This window comes from Symphodus melops (assembly GCF_947650265.1).
Source record: "Symphodus melops genome assembly, chromosome: 5".
In the NCBI taxonomy this organism is placed as follows: Eukaryota; Metazoa; Chordata; class Actinopteri; order Labriformes; family Labridae; genus Symphodus; species Symphodus melops.
This window is the reverse complement of record NC_136695.1, coordinates 6,825,369-6,844,795: the sequence shown is the minus strand read 5'-3', so window position 1 is coordinate 6,844,795 and position 19,427 is coordinate 6,825,369. Positions and strand designations below refer to the sequence as shown.

At 39.6% G+C, this 19,427-nt stretch overlaps 1 protein-coding gene across 2 annotated transcripts; it reads right to left on the bottom strand.

Annotated features, from left to right (window-relative positions):
• Nucleotides 1-4,367: 4,367 nt before the first annotated feature.
• Nucleotides 4,368-7,763, bottom strand: id4 (inhibitor of DNA binding 4). 2 transcript variants are annotated; one of them, XM_079344336.1, is made up of 3 exons: nt 7,071-7,763; nt 6,506-6,571; nt 4,368-5,838 (listed from the first exon to the last, which is right to left on the bottom strand). In XM_079344336.1, the coding sequence occupies exons 1-2, from the start codon at nt 7,446-7,448 to the stop codon at nt 6,524-6,526; spliced, it is 426 nt and encodes a 141-aa protein (XP_079200462.1). In that variant the 5' UTR covers nt 7,449-7,763; the 3' UTR covers nt 4,368-5,838; nt 6,506-6,523. The 2 variants fall into 2 exon arrangements, with proteins under 2 accessions (XP_079200462.1, XP_079200461.1); XM_079344335.1 differs by having other exon boundaries at nt 4,368-5,776; nt 7,071-7,757.
• Nucleotides 7,764-19,427: the final 11,664 nt, after the last annotated feature.

Below are 19,427 nucleotides of genomic sequence, written 5' to 3'. Positions count from 1 at the left end.
TTTTCTATCTCTCTCACTCCCTATTCGTATCCCCCTCACTTACTGCATCTCTTTCTCCGTCTTCCTCTCATTTACCTCCATCACTTATTTGTTGTTGCCCTGAAAGAGCCCCTCACTAAAGCTAAACTGGTGGGTGTACACACATTAACTCTCCTGTGATTTTGTTTGATAGCCGCTCCGGGCTAAGATCACACAATGAGTATGAGTGAGCACTTCCCTCTTCTTCTGCTTCATCTTTGAGTGCAAAGAGTTGACTGAGATGGTTTATATGAAACAAATCATCCATAGTAAGATTATTGTTTCTTCATATTTCACTCTATGAAAAACATTGAGTACGAAATCATTAACACACACAGCCAAAATGAAGAAATAATTAAACATCAATTATCACCAGTAAATGTTATGTGGGAAATAAATTGTGATTAATTAGATTAAGGGGAAAAAAGGCGATTGCTAGTAATTTTAACGTATCATCAAAAAGGAATTTGAAGAGTTTCATGAAGAACGGACTTGCTTTCACAAAAATCAGACTCTTAATAAATCACATGTGCGACCATGTGTTGTTATGGAGCAAAGCTGCCTGTGAGTCTGTAACTCGTGCTTTCCTGTCGGAGCAGTACAGGTGAATTGCTGCTTCTCACATTTTGTTTATGAGTAAACGACTGTTGGTGGCAGGCATTTTAAGCTAATAGCAGCTTTAAATAGCTGCAATTAGTGGGAAGCACGAGATATTTAATCACTCTAGACCAATTAGTCTGTAATCAAGTAGTGTCCAAGAGTGAGCACGTTTTTGTCCTCCACTGTTCCTCTGCAAGCACCCGCCATATATTTCTCTGAGCGCCGGGAAGAGCAGTGATTAACACACAGGGATATAGGCCCCCGTGGAACGCCGTAATGTGGAGTTAAATCAGGAAGAGAGGGAGGCGAGACACGACAGCCAAACCTGTTATTGCAGTTTAACATACGCATAAGGTTAATTCAAGGCAGAGACGATGGCAAGCACCCTCGTTTTATGTGTTTGTGTCACGGTGTGTTGTACAAATTTGTGGAATCCATGAGCTGGTTTTTCCTCTGTATGGAGCTGCACAGGAAGAAATTTGATTAGTTTTTTTCCTTGGTTACAATCAGTGTTGGTAGATTTACCTGGAAGCGGAGGATAATAGAGTGGTGGATAATGAGCAAGCGAGATGTAATCAGAAAAAGTGAGTTTCACAAATCGTTAAATCCCTCCTGTAATTTTGGTTTTATATTGCAATCTTCTGTTCGATTTTCATTTTCATGACATAGTGAACACACATGGCACAAAAATGAGAGCCATGCATGAATGTACTTACACACATCTGCGCAAACAATTAGCCTTGCAGCCAAACAGTTCTTCATTTTGAAAAAAAATATGATGGGCTCATAATGACATTTAGGAGTGTGCACCTACTCCCCTGGACTCAGTTCAAAGGTGGAACACAGGTTGACCTTGGCAGTTTGGGACTGTCATAGGAAAAGGAAATTACACTCTAGAACAATCTACAGCAGGAAACACGTACACATGGAGGAAATGCTGCAGGTAGGAATTAAACCTAAACGTTTGTCTGCTTTGAGGTAGATTAAAAGAGGCAGAAGGAGCTGATGGAGCTTCTGAAAAACGTCCCACATGATTTTACTGCTGTCTCACTCCCAACAGGGATTATTTGGAAAATCCTGCAGTGCTTATTGCTGGAGAGATGCAGGATGGGACGCCACTGTGGTAGATAATAGCGAGACAGTGGGAATTGTTAGTTAACATATGGCTGTTGCAAAGTATAATAGGAGCTAAGATGAATAATGTATCCGGGGATGGCAGCAGTTTGCTTGCTGACTAATAGTAAGAATTAGACCTACAAATCACGGAGCTGTAAGAGAAGTCTCCCGTCCTTTGTTCAGGGAAAACATGCCTTTATGACACTTTGTGTAATAGGAGAAGATTAGTGTGCACATGTCCTGCAACTGTAAATAAAGTAAAATAAAATAAAGTGCTTATATGACTGGCTGTATATTGTAGTTGATCAGAAACATTTACACAATTATTATATTCTATTCAGGATATATAATATTGTCTTTGTTTGAACAATCTATATGTTGTTCGAACACTGTACAAGTGCAGCAACAGAGCAGCTTACAGAGAAGACATATTATCGAAATGAGATTTAAAATATATAAAAAATGTTGTTGCTTTGATTGACAGTAGCTGTTTATCTTTAGAAGCAATCGCAAAACCAAAAAAAAAAAAAAAGATATTCAAATGTCATTACATATAAGGAAATGTTCAAGGCAGATAAACCTTTATTTCCATAATTTCACCACTTTGATATAGTGTTTTAAGCAAAGCGTTTTTTAAACCTCCCTTCACCTTCAGGCTAACATCATTTTAACAGGAATATATCTGGTTGATACTGGACAAATCAAATAGCATTGTGAAATAAAATGTAGGGTAAACAACAATGTCATCAACTTGATGGTCAGCAGGGTTAAATGAGTTTAAGGGTCAGCTGTGTTTTATCTCTACCTCGCCCATAAATTTGAAAAGTAGGATTTCCTGGAAAAATGCACCAGTGATGCTCTCACTCACTGTTCAGTCAGAGCTGCTGAAGGCTGGTTTGAACTGTCAGGATCCTGCCATGCTCTCAGAGAACCAGAATGTCTTTCATCATATCAGGAAGGTCTAACTGTCAAACTGGCCACCTGTGCTTTGACACTTTCTGTACTTTTTCATTTTCAAATTTTATCCATTTTGTCATTTTTATTTTTTGCCTTTTATCGCTCACACATTTCACATCACAAGGACAGTGATAGTCAAGGGCAGCGAGGCCCAGCGCTAACTGTGGACTATAAACACACACAGGTGGCCTTGCGCGGCCTGCTTATCCTCAGATGGCCAACGTGGCGCAGGTTGTCTGTAATGTGTCTGTGGCTCCCACAGGGTGATGCTGTCACTTGGTTTGTTGGTGTCAAACAGACACCGTAACCCGTTTTCAGCAGGTTGACATGGGGACAGTTAAACATGGATCAATGTGTCCACAAAAAAACAAGCTGCATCTCCCGAGAAAAAATAGACGAAAGCAATGACTGACTGTTGTGGGATGGTAACTGTGTAGTTTGAATTCAATAATTATTTCATGAAAAGAAAGATGAAAGTGTTGACATAAAATTTTGAATAGTTTTTAGCTTTGCCTTCACCAAGAATCAATCATAAATCTTGAATTTTAATAAATATCATGAATGATTTGTATTGATAAATGACTTTATTTAAAAAAACAAAAAAACAAAACAATATACTTCTGTCAACTGTTGAGGCCTTGTGTGAATCTTTTCCAATATAAAGTGTGAACATGATTTTAGTTGGACACCACATTTTTCCAGGTAAGTTTTAACTTCAATCTAACTCACTTCAGTTTGTTTTTTTTCATGATTTTGTAAAGAAACAGATAATGTTTTAACGTTGAAAATCTAGTATGTTTTTGTTTTGGTGGATCGTCACTCATCTTCAGTCATTCTGGGTGACAGTATGACTGGCATTCACCTCATATTTTAAGTTTTACCTCAATGTTGAAGATATTCCATTTTTGATTTCCTTCTTTTATTCAATATCACTTATTCACCTATATTTTATTTTATTCCAGGCTTGTGTGACTGACATTGCACATCATAAAATATTTGCGCTTCAAATTTGAACTGTTTCCCTTAAATAAAGAAATCAGGAGATTTTTGTACTTAGAGAAATTATTCCAAAAAGAATCACTTAAGGATTGGTTTAATTTACCTCATCCTTTTTATTCCACAAAAACATGATTGCTTTAAATTACTTTGACTATTTAATATAAGACAACATTTTTTAATTAATAGAAGTGAAGTTGTTATATGTCACTAAATAAATTCAGTTTGAAGAAAAAGTTGCACAGAGAAACCTGTCAAAGATTATTTAATAAAGAAGTTTTAATTCTAAGAAGAGTTAGTAAGAAATATTCTTTACCAGTTTCATTTTCAGGATTATAATAATTTTGCACCTGGTTGAATCTGAACTCTTGGCTGTCACGTGTATTTCTGCAGCTGTGGCCATGTGTGTGGTGGAATTAATAAAAGCCCACAAAACAAAAAGCCTGATCCTTAAATCCTGTAAAACAGGTTTAGGGACTTACATGACATCTGCAACATTTTAATATCTTTATCCACCCTTTTACTTCCCATGAAGCTCACATACAGTAATGCATTGTGTTTAGTTTAGTAGTGCTATCCTGTACCTCATGCTCTTCTTCAACTTTTCAATTTAACAAAATATGCATGGAAGTCAATAAATAATAAGGACGTCCTTTGAGACAAAACTTGAGACGACACAATTCTTCCTGGAAACTTTAATTGTTTTGACAACTCCCCACAAGCCAGTGAAGGTCAAGTTCAACAGTGCGGCTGACATTAACTTACAAGTGCCCTCTCACACTGGCAGGAGGGCGGTGAGGTAAATTCGGTGTTCAATGTTGTGAAAAATAAAGTCTTTCTTTCTCCTTTACATTAACAATGGCGTCCGACTCAACCGAGAAATTTTTCAGTATTTATGGACAGACATTGCTTGACCAAATACAATTAGTTTTTGTTCAAAGGATGTCTGTTAATGTTCACAAACTTCATCAGTTTTTAACCAAACCACAACAACTTTTTTAAGGAAAAGCTCTGATTGAACATCATTGCACACATCAAACATGTTTTTTTTTTAGGTTTTACACTGTAAACAATGTCAAAAGTGCTGTACCTCTCAGAGTATTTTTTATAACAAGTGTGCAATGTAAAATAATCAAATCAGGCCTTTTTTAAAAGATCAAACAGCGGCGCGGCCCATCGCTGCAAGCGGGTCAAAGTTGCTGTAGTTAATGAGTACAAAACAATTCAAGAGAAAGCAAAGCAGGGCAAATAATCAGAGAGCTTGAGTTGAACGGCACATATCTACACAGGGAGGGCTGCTTCAGTGCACATTCAATGTCTCTGCAATGAACCTGACATGCTACATATGAAACTATTTCAAAAACACTGCAAAGAGTTAACTGATATCATCATGTGAGGACATTATTGGCAGATCAAAACCACGTTCATTCACTAAAGACTTAAAAGTGATCACAATATTTACATAACAACAAAAACAGGTTTTAATAAAAATATCTTATAATTACAATAGTCTATTTTGCGCATATAAGTTGTCCTTTCACATACTTTTATAGAACATTTGTGTCTCTATATTTACATTCTTAATCGTCTCGAATCAGAATTGTTCTTTTTTACAGTATCAAACATTTTTAAGATTCCAGGGATGACTTCCCTGTTCAACACAAATCATCTATTTTAAACAATAGATGTCCAAAATGTACAATGATTTTATCAGTCTAGTAAAGCTTTGAACTGGAGTCTTTTTTTGTTATTCTTTAAGCACAATTCACAACAAGTTTTCCTAGCTTTTGACAGAGTGTTTCCAACAAAGAAACTCACTGGAGAGATTCCAAATGTTCTCTCTTTTAGGCATAATGTAAGTGATAAGGATTAAAGTATAAGGGCAACTTAAAAGGAGAAAACAGAAAGATGCATCTACATATGGATTCCTTCTTCAATTGAACAAAAAAAGCTGATGTGAATGGTGATTTGATTTGGGTTGAATTCCTTCCAGCAGTTTTGAAATCTCCTTGTGATTGTGCCTCCAGTTGGGTGTGAGTCCCTGGCGAAGCTTTGCTGGCTTTGGAGCGGCTCTGTGCTGCCTGCACACCTGTGGAGGGGATGAATAGCAGCAGGGGGGTGAGCTGCAGAACTCCAGACTGACTGGCGCCACTGACAAAACAGAGGCCATGCTTGATCAACAACCCAAAACAAACCAGGTCAAACAACAACCACACAGCTCCTCAGACTGGGCTGACGGGACGCATATGAGCCTCTCACAGAGACTGCAAGAGTGTCTTACTAAAACACACTCGGGCTACATGCTTATGGCCTCAACCAGGTGTGTTTAAATTCAGGGCCATAAATCAGACGTGAAAGCCAAAACAGTAGTTGAAATGAAGGGCAGGCAGAGAGTGAGTGTGAGAGTGAGTGCTGGAGGAAGGATGTCAGAATGAAAGAAAGGGCAAGCTGAGGTTTTAACCCTCTCTTCTTCCCAGATTGCAACAACAGTGACAGTTATTACGCAAAAGCACAGCTGCCTCTGAGGTTGGTGCCAATTTCATGTTCCTCAATTATTATTTTCGCTGACATTTACTGGCCTCCCCAGAGCACTTTAGTGATTGTCAATTTACCCCACATACAGGCTACAATAATCAAGTTAAAGGAGATTGTTTACTGACAACCACTTATGGTGTTTGCAACTGGCCACATGTGTATCTGAGTTTAATTATAATTTTTTTAACTACATTGTAGATTTTAAAACAAAACACAAAACAAACAAAGAAAACACATTTCATATAATGACTCTAACGACTTAACTGTATTAAAATCAACTTACCGATGAAGTGCTTTAATTTCAGCGGCATAAAATAGAGTCCTCCGGCTTTTTCGCTATTGATGATCTCTGTAAAAAGGAGAAAAGGAAATATTAAACATTGGTATAGCTCCTATGAATAAGGTTTAATACAGGAAAGAGCAAAAATACGTGCAAAAGGACTGAAAACAGCTCGCTATATCTACAATAATACAATCTCTTGTGGACTATTGAATAACAAATTGCCCTTATTGTGCGCAGTGAAGTGGTCTGCAGGCTAAGGTACTTCACCAATCCCGGGATAAGGTGGGCCTCTGACACACACTGACATTATCATGCAAATCATAAAGCCCGCAATCAAGTGCGCAATCTAACCCACACACAATGCGGTTGTTGCGCATCTTTTTAAGAGTACGATTAAACATGTAGACCTGTCTTTTTTTGATGTTTTGTCCCATCTCCTAAAACGAAAAGGACAATGACACATCACGGGCATGACGCGCTTTGTTTAAGTCTGACTGGCGGACGGCAGTCTGGCATAGGGAGGCAGAGTAAATCGGGGACTCTTGATAAGAGGAATAACGCTTACCTGATGGTGGTCAATGTTAAGCACCGTCAGCGGTGTCCGGCTTGGGTTGGAGGCTGGTGGAGGACAGGTCCCGGTCCGCTGTGGCTGCTGTTTATGTAGAGAAGGGTGCGTCTCCAGGGCCAACTGCAGGTCCAGGATGTAGTCTATGACATGCTGGAGGATCTCCACTTTGCTGACTTTTTTATCCTGTGGAATGGTGGGCACCAGGCGCTTCAGCCGGCTGTAACAGTCGTTCATGTCGTACTGCAGGCAGAACAGGTCCTCCTCTTCCATCCTGCACCGGGCGATGTTGACGCTCTGCTTCGAAAGATAGTGCAGGGAGAGCTCACCGCTGCTGGAGGAGGAGTCCTGGGGTTGGACTGGAGTAACAGCCTTCATCTTAGATAAGCAACGACTCGAGAAAGGCAACGGAAAATATCAATAATTAACCTATAGCAGCAGGATGTAAATTTATACCACGACACTGTAAACACTAAAAAAGCTTATAGCCGCAAATTAGCGAGAGAACAAGATAAACCAGGAGGCGGAATTCGAGTGTGTCAACACATCCCGAGAAGCTTCACAGTTCCTCTTCTTCGGCAGGCTCGGTGTGAAAGGATGAATAGATTTCCTACATTTATAGAGGAGAGGGGAGGTGCCAAGCCAACCGGCTGACAGATGAGGGAGAGAATCTGGTCAATCACCAACAGCCTGCTGCCCACCGACCCCACCGCGGAGCCAAGAAAAGGCGTGTCCCATTCTGTGTGCGCCGCGCCACGGTGGGCTGCCTGTTGGTAGGAGAGGTGTGTATGTGAGTAAGACAAGGAGAGGGGAGAGAGGGTTTTCAGCAGTCAATTGCGCATTGCAATCGCTATTCAAAGAAAAAAGTCTCACGCATCTTTGTACGAGAGGCCTAAGTTGAAGATGTTGTGACTGATCCAGCCAATGGATGTGCAATACTCACCAGACCGTTAAACGGCGGACTACATTTTTAATTCCGTCGTTATTAATGCGTAATTACGCACAGCCTCGCTTATATCGTCATCCCTTTGACTGATGTTCCAGTGCCGACCCACCTGTCCAGAGGGAAAAAACGGTTTACCTGCAGCAGTAATAAGAACACATAAACATGGCCAGATAACATTTACAATTAACCAAAGAAAATAAATACAGTGCATATATATTATTCTAATGTTGTTCTCGATTCAATAACCCGAGCGAACTTGATTTAATAAAAAAAATATTACAAGCTTCAGTGTATCACATTTTGTTAAAGTTACATGTGTGTTATTAACTTAACATCATCATCTGATTGTATGCTTAATCATAAATCCACAACAAACATTTTAGTCATTGAACGAGGACAGTGAATCTAGGGGAGCCGGGATAGGCCAATCATTCTGCGCCTCCTTGCCATTCCTTCCTCCAGCTGTGTGTTATTGTGCCTCCTACATTCCTCCGCTCTCGGGGACGCGTCTCCACTCTGCATCCTCCCTCACTGCAGCCCATTGAGTCGCCCCGCCGGGCAGACTGCCTGGCGCCACACACATGGGGAGCTCATCCAATCACCCTGCTAACCCCCCCCCCCCCCACACACACACACACACACCATCCTGTCCTCTTTTCCTTTTCTCTTTCCTTCTTTCTTTCTTTCTTTCTTGTCAGGCAGGTTGCCAAGACAACAGGGAAGCTACACTCAGCCTCAGTTCAACCTTAAGAGTGTTTTCCATCCTGGATGCAAGGGGGCCCTGGGCTCTGAGTCTAGTTGGGAAGACACCCACCTCAGTGCCTCTTTAGAGGTTTAATGTCCCAAACTTTATGGGAACCAGCACAGTCTTTTCTGTCATGAATATTGAAAGACTTAAACGACTTCAAATGGGCATTTTCCTCTTCTCTGTCTCCTTTTCCTCCTCTCTGTCTTCCTACATTCTGTTGCCATGGGGAGTGAGTGTTGTGTTCAGTAATGTGTGCAACAATGTTTGGTTCAGGAACACCTTCAAAGTGGTCACTGGTATGAATCTGAGCAACAGAGTGCGTGAACTCATGTGACTCCTGTGACAAGCAGAATATGGGTTAAGTCTGATAAAGACACTGTCCTTTTTAACCCAATAGCTCACCGATGTTTCTGTTTTGACCATTTCTGTCAAAAAAAATCAAACACACACTTGAATTTCATACAGTCTGAATTTCAAGCTTTTGTCGTCATCATTGAGCGCTAAATGTTTTGAAAAGTCAATGAGAGTTATTCTGTTTATAAAGAAGTCTATTTCCCTTTATCCAAATAACTTATACGTTCTGAACAGCAGCTGTATTATCAGATGACATCCCATTTCACATTGTGATTGGCTGTAGTATACACATGCATTTTTTCTTTTTAATACCATAATTTGATCATGCTTTTGCTTCACTGATTAATTGAAATATAATTAAGTAAATAATTTACCAGTTCAATTAAAAAAAAATCCACAAGCTATAAGCTAAGACCTAGGTGTGTTTTTTAGTATGTTCCTGTCATTAAAGAAAAATAAAGTAAAGCTACAGTAATTACCAAAATATGGACCCCTGATACGGACATACTTCAATATTTATTCAACTCTGTTTTCCTATGATAACAAGCACATTTTGTTTGTTTCTGTAAGATCTCAACCTATTTGTCTTGTTATATTACTTGTTGTATTAAGCCCTACCTAGTCAATTATGTACAGATCATCTTCAAGTTTAATACAAGCAAAAACTCAAATAGGTTCAAACAAAGGAAATATGTCAACGTTGTTTCTTCCACATCTTGTCGTTGTGCTTGTTTTCTGGTGCTTCGTCTCGATATACTTTTCTAATTATGGGCCTTTTGGCTCTATTTCCCTAAAGGTCCATAGCAGTGCCAACTGAAGAGGGAGCTTGGTAACTAGAGACTCATTACTAGATAAACCTGAATGATGACGCTCTCTGTTTGTTGTGGATACACAGTGTGGAGACAGGGATCAGACTAGTTACTTATAAGTCTGCCCTGTTTACTCAAACAGCACATTTACAGATGAGATGTGCTGCTTAGAGTCAGTCCAGAGGAAGGAAAGGAAAGTCCTAATTGTTTGGGTTTTGTGTTACAGTGAAGTAACTATGAACAAAGTGGAAATTGCATTCATCGGTGCAAGAGGGATGTGGTTGAAGTTGCGATGTGACTGTGTTTTTACCATAGACTGAGAAAAGAATGATTGTTATTCACAGTCTGTGGTTTTGACACACACACACACACACACACACACACGGGCACACACACAGGCACACACACACACACAAACACACCCTCAGGTCTGGACACCTTTATCCCCTCATGGCATGAAAACCGAGATTAAATCAATGATGACAATCTTCTGATGGTACCCAATAATAAGGGGAACTATTTTGTACCACTTGTCCATTTTGAAAATGGTTTAATTTATATACCTGTTAGAAAAGCATTTGGCTGAACACTTCATCACTATCGTGCATGTAATACTACTACAGTTGATAATAACAATAATTATTATGATATTAACGGTGATGATAAGCCACTGATTTAGTAAAGAAAAAAATGTCTCAGATATTCAAAAGAGGATGTGATAAATAAAAGCTTGTTTTGTCATGTAAAATAGATTTGGATTTTAAATTCAATCTAACTGCTGTACTATGGGAGTTTAGTAAAGGCGGGTCATTTGTTTTATCCTTAGGGCAGGTGGGAGCATGTTAAAGGAAATGTGAAATCATTTTTTCAATTGATGCCTTCTTGACCGAGAAAAGGTAGAAACTGTCTTTTTGGCTTATGTAGATGAAAGACAACTCCCAGAATGCACAGCACCGCAGGCCACTCCCACTGAGGCTCCAGTGCTTTACAGTCTACACTACATATGGCCGTTTCCTCAACTGATTCCCAGATTTCTTCCAGAAGGAATTGGTATCTTTAAAATTCCTGTAAAATGGACTCTATGACTGTGTCCATAGGCAAACAGTGAAAGCACAAACCACCAGTCTGACCAAGCTCGAGCCGGCCTCACTGCTGCCGACAGGCAGGTCTTGTGCCTTGGCTGGGATAAACTGCCTCCTGTTTCTCCATCAGCCTCAACTGCTTGTTGCTATATTGCGACTCATAGAGATAGACATGAACATTTAATTCGATCACAAGACCTTCAAAATCACCTTCATCCATATTATATTAGCTTGAAGTTGAAACATGCATTTTTCGTCACAGTCGGTTCTTCCCAGCCCTCTCCACAGAGCCTGTTAAGCTTCCAAGCAAGATGGTGGAAGTTGCTTTTAGATTCTAGCAGTAAGGTCCCTTCCACTGATCTGCATGTAGCTTCAGTGGGTTGAAGATCTGGTAACGCAAGGCTCCTTTTCAGAAAAGATAGCCTACATACACAGTCAGAATAGGAGAGCGCACAAAAGAGCATTTCAAAGACCCTGCAGCCTTACTACAGAGGAGAGAGATACCCAGGGAAAGAAAGTCAAACCGTTAGTGTTACTCTATTTGTCACAAAACATAACCCTGTCGTCATGATCCCAGATCCTGTACAAAAGAATCTTTCTATATGACATGTTTTGAACTGTACACAATCTCATGACTCCTGAAGTATAGCCGGGCAGGGTGGTTGAACAGTCTCTTTTCTTTAGCTTTAAATTATTCCAATGGCTTTCTGTTATTGAGTCTGTCTGGTACTTCTCCTTTGTGATAGGCTTTCTCTCTGTTTCCAGGTGTCACAGCTTAATCCCTCAACATTCTGTATACCTAAAATTTGCATGCAGAGTTTTTCCTATCTATTATGTGTAAGGGAGCTGCTGGTATCTTCTGGCTCAACTGTGGATGTGATGGGTGGTGCCACACTTGTTTCTTGTTCTCTCCAGGTGACACAGTTTGCACAACATGCCTTATTCCCTGATGGCCTCCTAGCTAAACACAACAGCTCTCTCTGTGTCATTTACACAGGTGCATTCACTGTTTACACTGTGCAACCTGAGTAACCATCAACACACACGCACTCACACATTCATACACACCTTCTTGCAAACACACACATAAATACATCATGAGAGAGATAAAAGTTGCATTATGTCAAAAGAAAGTAATAATGAACATCTGCAGTTATATTGACTTGTTTTCACCTTTCCACCTGTAAAGAAGACCCTACAAAAAGAAAGAAAATATGCTACAGAGTAAGGAAAGAGTTAAAAAAGAATTTACACTAAGACAACTCTCTCCATAGACAGCTGTACCATGTGCCAGTCCACCTGTGGGCTTTGTGTTTAGTAGCCATGATCTATTCTCATATTAACTATGCTAAAAGTAGGAGATGTGTTCTGGGGCACATTCATTTAGGTCAGAAGCACTTCAGCTCAGTTGAAAAGCATTTTTCACTTCTATCTTGCCATTGCCACTGGGAGTTTTTCTAGAGTCCCCCAGCTGCTACTTTCTCTTCCCCTTTTCCCAGCATGGTCACATCAAACACTCCTGACCTGGCATTTTGGATGCTCGCACAGTTTTCCTGTGTCCTGTTTGTACTCCAAACTGAAGAGAGACCCAACGACACGTTGGTGCAGACAGATATATGTGTGAGAGTGTGTGCCATTCTCTTTGTGTTTGCAATGGGCTCTGTGTGTGTGACAACAGGTGCACCTTTGTTACATCCTGTTTTACAGCTGCTGCACTGCTTGTTATCTCCTTAGCTAGCAGCAAAACCTTAATCCTCCTTTCCTTTAGGTCAAGCTTTGTGTAATATTTTAGCTTGTTGAATTTCCCCTGCTAAGCCCTGGTTTACTCTGAACCAAGTATTAAACCTCCTCAGTTTGTCCTGTCGATGCAGATTGTTGCGACCCTCCTCCACCCACTTCTGTGCCAGCAGTCACTCGACTCCATCATGGAGGTTGTCTATCCTGCTCTCAGTCTCAGACCAGAGACAGAAAAGTTGCTTGAGTTAAAAAGCAAGTATGTCTTTTTGACTCAGGAGTAGAGCCTCTCAATCAGACACTTGGGGGTTTGACCTTTAGTTACCGCAGACATATGTAGATGTCCTTGGGTAAGACACTTGCACCCAAACTACTATGCAATCTTTTCTCTAAATAAATCTGATTTGTTAAGAAAGAAATTTGTTTCTAGATTTTTCATGAAGGCATTAAGGGTGGGTGCTTGGGCTCGACCAGTTGAGGACTATTTTTTCAACTATGATGCCCAATGGTGTAGTTAACGTTCCTGATTTTTTAGATTAATGAGGGACCCTGTTTTCTGGTGACTTTCAGCCAAAGGTGTTCATAGTTGTCATAGTTACACTGCTAATGGAAACAGAAAGAGTCCCCACAAGTGTCACCTTGTTTCTCAGTGTGTTTAGTGAAATCTGAACAGAAACAAATGCAACCACAAATGCATTCTACTGAAAGCTATTAATTCACATGTTCACTCACTGAACCTAAACAATGGACTTTTATCCATTGAGCTAGGTTTCTTTGTCAACCCTTAAACTGGGACTCATCTGCTACCTGCTATGCCATCAGCTATTTTTACAGGCACGTTTGATGCTGTGTAGTGTCAATCACACATCAAACTGTTGAGGATAATTTCATGTAGGACAAAAGATACGTATGTTTTAAATGATATAACCATTACTACCCATGAAGTTCCATGTGGGAGGACTTTACCAAAATGCATCCAGTTGAGGGTGCATCATGGAAGACCCTTCACTTCTTTCTCGCTTCCATCTGACTGACATTCAGTTCCCGTCTGAACGACTGTTTTGTTGTAAATGTCTTTCCCTGTTCCCGGGTGAGGTCACATAATTTTTATGTTACACATTCGTTATCAACTCTTCCTAAAACAGATATGCCATTCTCTAAAGAATTCTTCTTCATTGTGTTTTCCTGGTCTGTATGTAACTGTTTGCTATTATGCTTGACAATGCTCCCACTATTTCTGGTGGTATTTTTGTATCCTTGAGTCTTCAGAAAAAAGAGCAAGAATCTCAAATGAAGGCGGAGTGCAGAAAAAAAGCTTCATCCAGAACTTTGTCTAATTTTGAAGTATGCTCAGCCTGTCTTTAAAATGTTCTGCCATTTTTGGTCCTGCTGCTCTACGCCTCTTAAAGAGTACATTTCACTGGAATTTGTGTGTATCGCATTCTGTCTGCTGTCCTTTTCTGAAGAAAAGGGTCATAGTCTTTAGAGAAAGTAATTTTTTCAGAGAAAGGACTGATGCTGACATCAGTGTCAGAGTCAATGAGGGACTCGACCCTGTGACCTGCAGGGTCATTAGAGGTCTATGATACCATGTGATTACAACCCTTATGTCTCCGCTCGTCTATTTAGCACAACAGACCGTTAAAACCTGAAAAGACAGCAGGGATGAAGAGATTGATTGATATGTTGATTGATCACATTGGACAGCTAACCAGTTGACATGTGGGACATCTGTAAATGGATGAAGACACATATATACACATATTTGTTCATACTCTTATTACATATATACAATACATGTATCATTACATATTTACAGCTGTAAATATCTATTCTAATCTAACACATGTTTCCAGTTTATTGTTGCTCTGGAATGTGGCGATACTAAACCTGTGGACCCTCTGCCCCTTTTCATTACGAAAAGTTCCCATAAACTGCCTCATACTTTACGCGCCCTTTTCTTGCCTTGATAAAGCCCTCCTTTTCATTCTGTTCTTCCTGGAACCTCCCACTACTAACCCCCACCTTGTTGCCTACTTTTTTTTTTTTGGAGGGACTTTAAGTAAGAATGTCATTCAACACATTCAACCACGCGCCCCCAAATCTCTGCTGCAAACATGTTCCCACTGATTCTCTCAAAGAATTAATTGCTCCAAATAATCTCACCATCTGGTTGCAGAGGTCCATACCTACAGGGCTACTTGTGATGCAACGATTGGGGCCCATTCAGATGGCTGCAATGCTGCTTTGGTTCAGAGAGAGAGAGAGAGAGGGACAGAGCAAGAGAGACTTGGTGAGGCTTGCCAGGAGGCTGAAAAGAGGAGGGAATGACAAAGACCACCATCTGCTCCTTGTCTTTCTTGTTGGCGACCCCGGACGCCAGCAAAGACCCTGAATCTCTATGATCCAACTGCACACCACTGACTGGAATGTTATTGAGGGAGAGGGGATGGGGAAAAGGAGCAAGGCAGTAAGTGAGAAAAACAGTAAAAGAGTAGAGGCTTGAGAGCAGGAGGATCCTACTTCTCTCATCATCATTGTCTCGTCTTCTCCCCTCTTTAATATTCCTGTAAACTGTCATCCAAATGTTAGGCAAACGCTACAAAAGAAAAAAACAAATGAGGTTTGTCTACTTTCACATTAGGTTGAACGCTGCATAATGTCAGAAAAACAACACCTACTTGTATTTTAATGATCTTTACTTAACTTGAGTGGGTGTAAACTTTTGGTTCTGGCTGACCATTGGTGCACAAAACTCCTGAAAATGTCCTCATTTTTATGGTGAGTGATGTGTAGATGAAAATTTCTGAAATTTTTCATCCCCAACTTTAACCCAACTTTCCTGCCAGCACTCTAGGGAAATTTGAACCAGGGTGAGCTGATGGGTGAATGCAGTAGAAAATGTCAAGAAGAATTCATCACGAGCAAGTAGGGTTTTTTATGACAGAATCAGAATTGGTTTTATTGGCCAGGTGTGTTTAAAACACAAGAAATGTTAGTTTGGTAGACTGTGCTCTGAAATGTAGAGATTAAATATTAACAATTAACTACAAATATAAACAAGTAATTAATGACTAATATGTAGTTTACCTTATATTGAAGTGGAAATAAACAGCTATTTGCACTGGAATATAGAATGTCTCTTTAAATAATTGTAATTTCCATTTAACTTTACATAGATTTGCTTTCTCACTCATTTACCAATAAATTGTAGCTTCTTAATCACTGTAAAGATGGCTGTGGACCAAAGGCAGTCCACCTTTTGAACATAATCTTGAAAATGGTTGCTTGTGATGGCAAGCAGTGGGACTGTGCCCTCTCCACTGATCATACAGGACCCATTCAGGTTTGCAGGTTGCCCCCTTCCCTCAGTTAATCAGCCGTCCCCTCTTCATCTCTTTGCATATATTCATTCTGAATCATTTACATGATATTATTTTTTTTATTTTCAGGATAATCCACATCCAACCACCGTAATATTTGATTAAATTACTTGTTGCACCTTTCCTTCTGGCATCTCCTCCTCAAAAGTTCTTTAAAAACTTAATTTTCTTCAGTTTATCTCACAAAGATTGCAGAGTGTGTATGGGGACAAACTTCATCTCGTCCATTCAATTAGGGCTCTTTATAAAAAATAATTAAGTACGTGTGAGTTTTGGGGGCTGGATCTGGAAATGTGTTGTTGTATGTGAATAGAAGAGATAGAATGTCTTTATTGTCATTATACGATTGTACAACAAAATTGAAGCACAAGTGGTGGAAACAATAGAGACTGAATGAAGGTTTCATGCCCTATGGTGTGTGCAGTGTGGGCGGCTGCTATTAGTTCTTTGTGTGTGTGTGTGTGTGTGTGTGTGTGTGTGTGTGTGTGTGTGTGTGTGTGTGTGTGTGTGTGTGTTTTGTGCTGCAGGGTGTTTATGCCCTCTCCACCTCCACACCACTGGGAAAGTGTAACAGGTGTGCATTGCATATAGAAACAAGGGCAATAGTAGCATGACTGTAGGACTAAGGGTGAGCAGGCCGATGGCTCTGAGCTCCCTCCTGGTGTCAGGCTCAGCATGGATTCTGTCCATGAAATAACCCTCAGACCACCAGCCTCTGGCAACAACTCCATTTCTCAGAAAACAAGGCATAGAATGTGGTTGCTAATTACACCATTAACATGACAATCAACAAGGCAAATCACACACAAACAATACAGTTTTACTACTGAACTGCACGCACCTACAAGCAAATTCATATCATCCCTCTACATGCCTTCCCACTGTGGGATTACAACAATGCTTCTGCCTGTTAAATGACCAAACAATTAGTGCGACTGAAACTGTTCTAACCATTAAAGTCTGGATCAATCGAATATTTAATTTAGTGACAATACTTACACTAAATGTATCCTCTCCCTTTAAACCACTTTCATTCATGTACAGTAGCTGTGTGTGTGTGTGTGTGTGTGTGTGTGTGTGTGTGTGTGTGTGTGTGTGTGTGTGTGTGTGTGTGTGTGTGTGCGTGTGTGCGTGTGTGTGTGTGTGTGTGTGTGTGTGTGTGTGTAGGTGTGTGTGTGTGTGTGACAGAGAGAGACAGAGAAAATCATCAAGACAATTGTAGACATTTTTGCCACATTGTAGTTCATGACAATACCAGTGATAAGGTTCCAAAAGATTTGGAACCTTATCACTTTGATGAGATCCCTTTCTGCGGTTGCAGCTACAGTAGGTGCATATACTGTAGGCTTGGCAACAGTTGAAATGATGCACATTAAACAAACTTGCATCATATTCAGAAATGCAGCACATCCAAAAGAAATGCAACAGCTGAAATGCACTGCAAAAGAAACACTGCAAAAAGCCGAAACAACTGCTGTTTCTTTCTGAAACCATCAACAAATGAAAACATTATTCTCTCTTCAGCGCTTTTGATTCAGTTTATCCAAAAACACAAAACACTAAGCAAAGTCCTGCTTATGAGAAAAAAATGCATCTGGCTTAGCTTACAAACACTCGTTTCTTTGTCAATCATACAGTATGTAAGAAGTATAGACAAATTAAGCAACACATGCACTTCTTTTACCAATTACCTTTGACCTTTTAAAGAGTCAACTTACTTCACTGCTTTGCTCATAGACTACAGAAACTGTAAGAAACTTGTGCATGAATGTATTTCAGCCATTCTGTTTCCTATCTCTAATGCTTAAGAAACACCTTAAAGGGATACTTCACCCATTTACATGAAGCTTTGTATCATTAGAAACATGGTAGCAGTGTTGAATGGTCGTGAATCCAGCCCTCATTTTGCCCTGAGTCGAGAAAAATGGGTTTTTCTTTGCTTGAAAGTTTTCTTCATGTGATGCAAAAAGCGTCATATTGCATATTGCATATAATCTGAACCCTTTTCATTCTCCCTCCTCACATTTTTTACCTCTTTTACCCTGATTGTTTAAGGGAGAATGACCTTAAATATAAGCAGATCTGTCTATCAATTGATTAACAATGACTCAGCATCTTTGGACAACAAAACAGGTTTTTAGGCCAGGACATAAATACTGCAAAATCTGAAAAACAACAGTTTTAAATCAAATGACTTAAAAAAAAGAGGTATATAGATTTATCACAGATTAAATTTAATCATTAACTAAACTACACTTCTTTTTGCCAAATTCTGAACATAGCTACCTGTGTTTTTCATGAAACTAAAGTAGCCAAATGAATAACAGTTCCTGTCCAAACCTGATCCATTGTTAAAGCTGAAACGTGTGTGGTTTTGTGTAAGAAATACACACAATTTAAATAGAAATAAATGGGAGGCAGGCAGTTTAAAATGTGTTAAAATCGAGCTAGCTTTACTTAAAGAAAGCAGTGATACATTAGAACTACACCCATCTGTTGTGCAATTGACACAGAATGTTTTTTTATAGACTACTGAAAGCAAAAGTAAAGAAGTTTTTTCATGCTTTGCTTTGTATCAGGGAGTCAAGAAACCTGACTTCTGCTTCTAATGTAACTTTCCACAATCCACCATGTCTTTAGTTCATAGTTACAATCTCTGTCTCTGTCAAATAATTTTAATTTAAGCAGATCTTGATCTGTTTTACTTACATTTCATTAAATGTTTTGTAACTTCATCCCATTGAGGGGGCATGCAAAGGAGGAAAAGTGACGTCAGTGCATACATTCTGTGGTGACTCAAACACAAACAGCTAATTATAAATGATCATGCTTATTATGCAACAATTTTACATGAAAATATTGATTTGGGAATTAATTCATAGATTTATTTCTATTTTGCAAAAAAATAGTCTGTTGGAATCTATATTAAAGGTGCAGTTCGCAGAAGCTGATAACTTTTAAGCTGCCTCAAAATGAATTAAACTAGCTCTCTGTTATAAACACATGAGAATTGACACTGATGCTGAAGTGAGCTAAGGCGAACAGGTCCACATGAAACAGTACAAGAACTGATATCTGAAGTTTGAAGCCTTATCATTGTTACAGTTAGTTGGCATTTTCGTTTCAATTCAGTTATGACACAACATTTTCAATTGTGTCATAACTAATGTGCCACCTTCAGTTTTATAGATTATCTCGTTTCTCTTGTCCTCATTTTAAACAGTTGTTGAATCAAACTGCTTTCCGAGGATTGAAATTATTAATCTAAGGACACACTCACACTCGGCGTTATGTACTGAGA

Coding starts and splice junctions, on each gene's coding strand:
- id4 (XM_079344336.1), bottom strand. CDS start 7,448: ATGAAGGCTGTTACTCCAGTCCAACCCCAGGACTCCTCCTCCAGCAGC. Junction 6,572..7,070: donor TTAACATTGACCACCATCAG/GTAAGCGTTATT, acceptor TCCTTTTTACAG/AGATCATCAATAGCGAAAAA.